At 35.0% G+C, this 9,923-nt stretch overlaps 1 protein-coding gene across 1 annotated transcript; it reads left to right on the top strand.

Annotated features, from left to right (window-relative positions):
- Positions 1–5,601: 5,601 nt before the first annotated feature.
- LOC132556568 (neuropeptide F receptor-like) lies at positions 5,602–6,906 on the top strand. Its single transcript, XM_060220981.1, has one exon. The coding sequence runs from the start codon at positions 5,602–5,604 to the stop codon at positions 6,904–6,906; it is 1,305 nt and encodes a 434-aa protein (XP_060076964.1).
- Positions 6,907–9,923: the final 3,017 nt, after the last annotated feature.

The following is a 9,923-nucleotide window of genomic DNA, read 5'->3' as shown; positions in this document are numbered from 1 at the left end:
TAGTGTTTCTCCTCACGCAAGTACCTTTGAAATGGAAGTTTGTCAATTATATCCGTAGCACTTGCTCCTTCAAAGGCAGAATGCGATAACACATGATTTATATCTGAATTAATTGAGCAGATTCCAATAATACTAGGTCGCCGGAAGTTCAACCAATGTGGTAAGCAGCGAATGCTATGTGATATATTGGTAAAACAAACAAGCTACAAATTGTCGTTACTCATCACAAAAAGTTCTTTGGCGTAAACGTTTGGAAATGTGAAAAAAAAAAAAAAACAATACTTATGCGGGGCAAACAGTAAAAGATCTTACACGACTTTAATGACAAACTATATATATCATTATCAAAATTGTCAGTATCCTCAAAATACTGCGATTGACGCATACAGAAAAATATCCATCTCTGATCAACCATTGTTGATGATAGGATATTGAAGCATAAAAATCTAAACCGAACCCTACGGACAGCAAACTGCGAGAAACCTTGTAATGATATATTTAGGGCCATTAGGAAAACCACAATGGATCGCGCGTTTGCACATTGCCTTTAGCTACATGTGTGCTATGCTGCGTGTATTTTCTTTAGGAAAGGCGAAGTTTTTATCGTGCTCCGAATAATTTGATTTTGTTAAGTTTCGGAAAAACTAGGTTCATATTAAGACGGGTGTCAACAGGGACAACAATATTGGAAAATAATACACAAAAAACAATGAGCAGCCGCGAAACAAACAAAACGGTAACATAATAAATAATTTTGCACAAAAACTGAGGTCATAGATTTAATTAAGTCCCCCCAAACGACGTCTTGTTCTGATATACAATGGATGGCCCACGATTTGTAACTTTTTAGGCCACTTAGAGATAGCGTAGGAATTTCCCCTCGGGTCTCGCACATTAGCTTATAATGATTTTCTATTTGGTGAGTTAATTGCCAAAAAAAAAAAAATGAGAAAAATTGAGTATATTTAGTGGTATTTCGAACTGCCATTGACATCAGAAGTCAACCGAACTAGCAAATAAGGGAACCTCTAAGACATTCTTCACCTGTCTAAATCCATCCAAGGATATTAAAAACAAACAAGAAAACGAGTTAAAATATATTTAAAAAAATAAACAAACTCACAAAATCAAAACAAAATCCAAAAAATGTATTGTCATGAATCAAAATGCACTCTTTTCTTCTTTAGGAAAACATGTCGCCTGTCATCAGATGTGAAAACTTCTGGAGGCAGAGTATGTTTTAACGAAACCGGCATATCTAAATTTAAAATGATCGTCAAGTTATAAGTAAGATCTCCAATCCTAATTCTCACCAACACACACTGCTGATCCTTTGCTTCTTCTTAATTTATGGATGTGTACATTGGTATTGGGAGCTAGTGACGTAAACAACATCAGATGAAGCAATGTTATTACAGTTGACGTAATACAGAGTAATTACAATATTGATTAGGCTGTGTGTAAATGAATCACGTGGGGATGATAACGTAATCAAAGCGACAAATATTTAATCACTTGAGGATAATAACGTCATCAAAGCGACAAATGTCTGATGTGTTTGTAATGTGTTAAGCAAGACAGGCTCTCAAGCTGATGTATCAGGGGGTTCGTGATCTCTGATCCATCTTGATGTTAAATTCCAAAATTGGATCAGTTTGGGTTCTAAAAGGCATTTGCTCCTTTTCAATGCGTAAATAATGCTGTTTGAAGTAATTTGCAAGTAATCTACATCTATTAGTAGTGCGAAGCGACCTTCCAAAGGTTTTCGGAAGCAAACGTTGATTGCTTATAATTTGGATTAATTGCCAACTGCCCCCTTTAAATGTAATTTTATCTGTATTTGGCTCCGATGAATGTTCATGAACTAAATCCGGCAAAGTATTTGGACAAAAAACTTTTTACGATGCGATTTGCAAGTCAACAATATCGTATTGTGAACTGTTTCCAATACTTCTTAATGATTTTGTGATGGTGAATTAACAAGAAGCTGGGATATCTTCGTGTGGTTTGTACAGTGTGTTTACATAATAGGAGGTCAATATCTAATCTAATTTGATATTACAAAATGTCTAATAACGATAGTGGTTGGGTTAATGAATGTCGCCCGAAATAACAAAGCAAATTCAAAATTCATTTCAACCGTCACAACAAACAGTAGAAAAGTGTCAAATTATTATATTATTCATTTCCAAAATTAATTGTTATTACGGTAATCTTCAATTCATCATTTACTAATATTACGTTCAACACACGCAATCACTTCTAATAAATAGAAAAGCAGTCCCGATGTGACCATACAACTTATTAAGTTTATTAAGCATAATAAATCCAAACTTATAAAAAAAACCACTTTAAACAAGGAATCAATAGATCTTTTAATTTTTGCGGTGCATTATATCTTATAATTGGTTCCGATTGAGCAAGGCAGTGATTCCTTGGTAAAAATAGTACTTTTGTGATCACTACTTTCAGTACAGAGTCAAATAAAGGAAATGTACATGACCATATAAACCAATTGTTAGTACAATATGACCGGAAGGGTTGTCTGCTGCCTTCAATGATATGTTTCAGTGTGATTGCATTATACAGTCAATTTTAATTCCACAGAGTAGCTTACACGATCTCTTCCTCAAATTAAAATACCTGGAGGCCTTATATGCTAAGAGGACGTTAAGTTATAATATTAAAAGAAAACAAGCTCGCACACTACAACAACAAAATGACCATATATTGAACGACATGAAGTCCGTTTCTTACCTTGCCTCGGTTTTACACGCTACAACAGACGTACCAATTCGTTACACAGGATGTCGGTAGATATCGGTTAATGAAAATTATAGGAAAGTTGCATGGTCATTAGTGAGAAATATTCTATTTCTTTGTGCGATATGAAGATGGATGTTTTTAATGTTCTATGGTTTGCCTATTGTTTCCGTTGTGGTATACCTTGTTCTTATTTGGGAACATGGTATTACGTACTTGAACTGACCAATATTTACATGGTGGGTGTCGTCGATGAAGCAGAAGACGCTTACTCTTCCAGAACACCTAATTTTATTCTCATTTTACTTTTTCAGGAGTCTCCGTGTAAATCATTCTTTTGTTCATATTTTATCTAAGTTTTATTGGATCTGAGTCTAGATCAGATTGTGTTGACATGTTGGTATTTTCTGGACCAAATCTGCCGATTGATCGTCAATAAAATTTACCTTTTCATAATCTAGATCTGTATCTAAATAGATTCTTCTTACCTTGACAAATCATAGAAACATAAAAATGTAAAAAAAAAATTACTAGGGGGAAATCAATAATGATGTTGAGTAAACCGTAGGAATGAATGCTTATGTCTTTAACTAGGTACTACACCTCTAAAATCGAACCTTTGTAGCAAAAGTGATGCGTATTGATTTTCCAAAGTATTGGATAGGTGTTTATCTAACGTCATGCATGTTTAAGTTTGGGAACGATTGAAAAAATAATGACCCAATCAAAAGGAATATAATAACGCAGTCTACAGTATTCTAAGCCACAGAAAACAAACATTGAATTTGTGTATTACTGTAAATGTTTCACCGTATCTTATAACCACCTTTTACCAAAAAGTGGTTCATATATAAATTCCTAACAGTTTTGCCTGTTTAAATTTGAGATCTATTAGAGAAGCAAAACGGCCGTCAGCAGGACATATTCGATTTTAAAAGTATGAAAAAGTTTCTTATCGCAATATCCTGAGAAGTACTCTTTGCAATTTTCTCAACTATGATATACCAAAACCCCCTTTTGCATCGTTTATTATTGGACCGATTTTTAAAAAAGGGCCGATAAACGGATATCTTGGATAATAAAAGTCGTTGGTTATCGCTTTCAATCAGTCCTTGATGGATTTTTTTCAGGCAGGTAATCCTTTCTCCCTTGTGCATATTTGAATTGTGAAGGGTCATGTACATGTTTTTAATTTCTTTTTTATATTGTTTAACGTTCTATGAACGGCTATTGTTATTTAAGTGTGACCACCATTATGTATACGAGGTGAGTGTGTTTGCTATTGTGGTGTGATGGTAGGAACAGATGTCTACATCCACCCTGTCAAATACAAACAACTTGTAAACACTACGTATTTCAAATTAAATAGACACTGGTATGTTACGGTCAGTGAGCAGAACTCAGCTCTTGGTCTCTTCCAGGCCCCTCTTGTATAAAACATCTCAACTTGAGATTTCCTCAAGTCGAGATTTTCTTCAGCTGATATCTCCTCAAAAACGGCTTGTATAAAATTTTCTCAAAGAACAGGAGGAAGGCATCGGCTAGGATGTCCTGAAATTCCTTGAGGAATTCTCATACAAGATATTTTCAAGGAGATATTAGCTAAGGAAAATCTGGACTTGAGGAAATCTCAAATTGAGATGTTTTATACAAGTAGGGCCAGGTCTCCTTAGGAAATAAATAGTTGTTTAGGAATTAAAGGAAATATCTTATACCAAGGAGGGGTTTCCATACTGAAAAATTTATGAATTTGCTGAATTTTGTTGTTAACGGACAACCGACTTTAACTCTTATTTTGGCCATTGGCTATTTTCGCCCAAGCTTAAACAATCTTGGAAAGGATTATACATATTAAACAATTGCGTAATTAATTTTAAAAAGACTGTCGAGCGTAGTGAACAAAATCGTTTTATTGATTGTGTTTCGTACATAAAGTATGGCACACGTCAACCTTCTGTACGTGGTTTGATTTTCAATATGGCTGTTGTTTTACTGTAGTGAATCTGACAACGCATTACGTTTGGGGAGTGTCTATAATTTGGGATTGTAATTCCTTTTGAAATGTGTTTTTTCCAAAGGCTTTGTATTTCCAGTGAAAAACAGTCATGAACTTTTTACACTTATAAATCTAGGACTTGGTACATGAGAAAAGACGTTTTACTTTTATTCCTAGCCAATATATACCTTTCACTGTTCCTCAACGCTCTACACATATACCTGAGATTACTTCAATTTGATCAAAAAAAAATTACTTTGGAATTTCAATTACGTAATTGGTTGATTAGGCAAATGGGTAATCCTTTAATTTTAGTGAAGTATAAATATTGAATATTATGATACAAAGCCAGGATTCGATCATCTGGATCGTAGGGAAAAAAGACCCGACATCAATGGGGAGTTGCCATTGTTGTGCAGACTTATAGATAATTACTAATAATGCTTTGGACTACCAATTCCACTCTTATTGCCTACGTGTATAATAATCTTATTTACGATTATTTCAGCAGATGAGGCGTATGATAAAGTAAAATGGTTCAAATTGTGTAATTAATGGGGATGATATGCTTACGTTAACACAGGACAGAACATCCAATTAGGAAAACCCTACAATTACTCTCATATTTTCTTGCTGTTATTGACGTGCATACTTAGCATTTTAATATCAGACAGGCCAAGTTGTATGTGACAATCAAATGCTCTTTTTAACCGTTCCTAACTTGACGTATCTCAACATAAACTTTTGCTATTTGGCATTTTACATGTTTTAAAATGAAATGAGTTTATTCACATTTCGAATCACAACTACTATTGTACTTTTCAGGTTTTAACGAAAAAGAAATGGAGTCTACCATTTTGGACAAAGAACGATCTTCCTTCGTGTCGCAAGAAAACTCGACTTACAGAGTGATCACGGACAACGGATCAGAGATGCTAGATCAGAACATGACAGATATGGATCCAAGACTGGTCTGGGAGATAATACAAGACGAAAGTGGAGCATACGTCACGGAGTATACCGACATTATTTTTATCACGTGTTTTGCAGTCCTTATCATTTTTGGCGCTGTTGGCAATGGTCTGGTGTGTTACGTGGTGGTTAAAAACCCTCACATGCGAACACCGAGAAATATATTCATCATCAATCTCGCTATATCTGATCTAACTCTGTGCCTGTTCACTCAGCCTCTTAATCTGTATCGTTTGCTTAACCAGCAATGGTTTCTAGGCGGATTTATGTGTAAATTCGTTGTTATGTGCCAAGGTACGAATGTGTTTGTCTCAACGATCAGTATCACAGCGATTGCACTGGACCGTTTTCAAGTAATTGTTTACCCAACAAAAGATAGTATGAAAAAACTAGGTGCGGCCTCGGCCCTCTGTTCAATTTGGATTATATCGTTTTTTATGTCTAGTCCGTTATTAATATTTGCAGTGTATAGAGTGGAACAGCCCGTTATAGGCTACGATGTTTACTTTTTCAGATGTGTTGAGGATATAACATTAATGGAAGAAAAGGGTGCCTACTCTGTTGCTTCTATGATTGTTCAGTATATTTTACCAATAGCTATAGTCATAATAGCCCATGCAAGAATATGTAATAAATTAAAGTACCGTATGGTTAATCAGAACCATGCGGGAACAAGCTTCCAGAAACGAAAAAACGAGCGACAATCCAGGAGAAAGCGTAAAACCAACATCACTTTGTCACTCATTGCCGTGGTGTTTGCTCTAAGTTGGCTTCCTTTGAATTTGTTTAATATTTTGACAGAATTTCAATTCAGTCATTTCAAACATTTAAATATAAACCTTGCTTACAAAATTTGCCATATGCTTGTATTGAGCTCTGCTTGCACCAATCCTGTGATATATGGTTGGTTGAATGATAACTTCCGAAGCGAGTTCATCAAAGTACTTTCTTGTTGCGTTTGCTGTATAAAGCTGAAGTCGTTTTTCCGACGTTTATGTGGCTGCTGTTGTTCCCCTACCCATGGGGATGTCCCCGTCATCGTTTTTACAAAGGAAAGCACTGACAACAATGGCGCTCTATCTCATATGGATCGTGACACACAAGACGGCTGTTCCGTGACTGGATTGCATTCTGTGACCGACTGGAATTCGCACCGGTCACAAATCTCCCTATAGGCCTCTTCAGAATGACTTGGCGCCGAAATGTGCTGTACGTTATTCTACACAGTAGATATATAATGAAAATGTACCGAACGACGGCCAAAAAAAATCGATATCATATGAAATCTATGTTTTGGAAACACAATAATAAGGAAATGCCGAGTAGTGTAGAACGTTCAATTATATTGATTTGGCTTGATTGAATAGATTTATTCGTTAAATTTTTTTATTTGTTCAAAACAAGAATTAAAATCTCATGATTACCATCTTTGATTATGCATCTTGAATATATACCATCCTAATCCATAAGAAGGAATTTCCACGATTTCTTTCTGGTCTAAAAATAAACAATCCAAGAATTCCATTCAAGATGTTGTATATTCTAAGTGAATATCACATATTTTACATTATGTTTTTTAACCAAAAGTTCTTTTCGTGATCAGTATTCCATTACCATTACAATTTCAACACAAGTTAAAAGCAATAATAATGGTTTTGAAGTCAATCTTATGGCTAATGTAGCATGGGTTTGTTCTACACGTTACATACAAAGCATGTTGAATGCATTGTATAATATATTAGAGTTATAACTTTAGATATAGCTCGCAACTATTTTGCAACGAAAGAACAGCTTCAGCTAGTTGCTGAAATTATGGCTTCCTATCAAATGATAATTTGAGACAAGAACACATCTAACTACAATGGGAGACCCAGAGTACCTGGGTAAAAATAACTTTTTATGTCCGTTCCGCCAATCGTCCTCCAGACGCCGTGATAAAATGATTATATTTCTAGCTTTTGTATTCCATCATTTCAATATGACTTTAGTTCATCATTAGTTATGATGTAGTTTAAAGCCGTTCAGTATTGTTAAGAAGTTACCTTTTCACTTTTGAGTTTAAGGTTTCGATATTAGTTGATATTAAGGACATTCATTACAGTGTTATTTATTCTAAAGGTGACAACATGTACTAGTAAACAATACATCAATAACAAATCAAGTACATAGGTCGTTTACAGTGATCAAGCTGAAGGTATTTCTGTATGTCATACCCTGTACATAACTCCAATAAATCAATTATAGAACAATTACTTTTGTATCTGATGTTTACCTCGTATAACTTGAGGTTATTCAATTTCAATTTGAAACAAAAAAACATAAAACCCCGTCATTTCAAAGTCCCAAAATAAGTACTCTGGACCTTTTGCCTGTTTTTATCGTTTACAGAAATCAATACATGTCACCCCTGTGACCATTAAAGCTGGCCAAGGCCATTCATGTGAAAAAATAGTTGTCGCCACCATATTACACGCAATATCAATATCTTTGGACTTTGGAGTATTCAGACGAGTTGGCTGATGAATGATCGTGTTGCGGTTTATTAAGTTCTCTAACCAGGAATTTTCGTCGAACATGTCGGAAACCATTCTTTCAAATCAGTTATTTTACCTGATTTCTGTTTACATTTTGCCGTTTAATTTTGCCATATCATTGCAATTATCCTCCCGCTCTGATACCATTGGATAAAAATTGTCCCTGTGCAGAATCGAGGTTCGTCTTTCTTGCTTCCTAGTAAGAGGTCACAGACGTGACAAAAAACCTGATGCCCCGACTGTAACATTTTCTGTACATTTTCCCACTCCTTTTATTTCTCTTGACAGCCGTCCTCATACGACCCTGGCTTTTGACTCCATGAAAACAACATTGCTGTGCGTACGCTTGTGTGTTACCTACCATTGTATACATATTGGGATTTCGAGTATATAAGGTCGCACGTGTACATGAGTAACACCCAAAAACGAACATGTTTCTGATTTTCTATATTATTTTCATCAATGAAATAAAGTTTAAAGAAAAAAATCCCTTTTCCCCAGGGTTTCGACTTACCGTTTCATAAAATTGAATCCCCCATTCCACAAGATTTCTGAAACCACATTTGAACAAAATCAGCAGTAATAGTAGGAACAGTTATTTGAATATTCAAACAGTAGACACCATCAATGCAGGAAAGGCACCATATCTAAACATTCAACTCAATTGCACCAGTGGAAACCACGATTGTTCAATTATGTTAAAAATGGCCGACCTGTTTGCCATACTTTGTCGGCTTCCCTGCCTTAAAACAATTCCCATTCTTTTTAAGCTCAACTGGACCAGCGGAACTCAAAAAGAAGTTTAAGATGCGTGGTTCAAGATGGCACCCATAGGTGCGATACATTGCAAAATGAATATAAAATAAAGTAAAATCATTTTTGATTTACAACATTGGGATTCATTCTGTTTAAGTTTCCTCAAAACTCTTTTTTATCTGACATTTCTCATCATTGCTCAGAAATTGTAATGAACGACAGGAGAAAATCGGGCACTTAAACGCCACTATTTCGTCATCGGGCTGGCCATTTTTGAATCGAATTTGGATCATATGGAATAGCGGTATGTTCATATTGTTTTTGTCCAGAGGATACCCTTTTATCAAAAGAAATTGGCAATATAAAACCAAACCCAATTAATAAACATAAACTGCCTGTATTCTAAGCACTGAATATGAAAACTTTGAAATGATAGGAGTAAAACAATCCATAAGCTAATTGAAAACCATATTGTCTTTAGCAATTTGTATGATGTTACTGGTTTTTGTGCGTGTGCATTTCTTTAGTTACCATTTCTAATTTCTGCTAGAAATTACCTGTTTGCATCAAAACAATACAGACAACTACGTTATCTTGAAATGCAAGTGATTGTTTTATTTTCATGTTCCTTTTTATTGCAAAAAGACGACAAATCAATATTCATGATTCCATATCCAATTATATGTTTTATGCTACATGTGATTGCTTATTGGTGTTTTATTTAATGCCTACTGGGGAGTTTTGTTGCTTATCTTTTACATAGACCTAATTACAACTACTCCTAAAACAGATAACAAATATAGCTCTATAAATATAGCCAACAAATAAAGCAATCGTTTTACATAATAACCTCTCAATATTCTAGTTGGCACGACGCTACGTCAGCAACAACCTGCTAAAAA

The sequence above is a fragment of the Ylistrum balloti genome, unplaced genomic scaffold (genome assembly GCF_031769215.1).
Source record: "Ylistrum balloti isolate Yb309-2 unplaced genomic scaffold, AGI_CSIRO_Ybal_v1 Utg370578, whole genome shotgun sequence".
NCBI classification, from domain to species: Eukaryota; Metazoa; Mollusca; class Bivalvia; order Pectinida; family Pectinidae; genus Ylistrum; species Ylistrum balloti.
Note: the sequence above shows the minus strand (reverse complement) of the source record. Positions and strands in the feature narration are given on the sequence as shown.

Excerpts from the sequence above, each read along its gene's own strand:
- LOC132556568 (XM_060220981.1), top strand. The coding sequence starts at position 5,602 with ATGGAGTCTACCATTTTGGACAAAGAACGATCTTCCTTCGTGTCGCAA.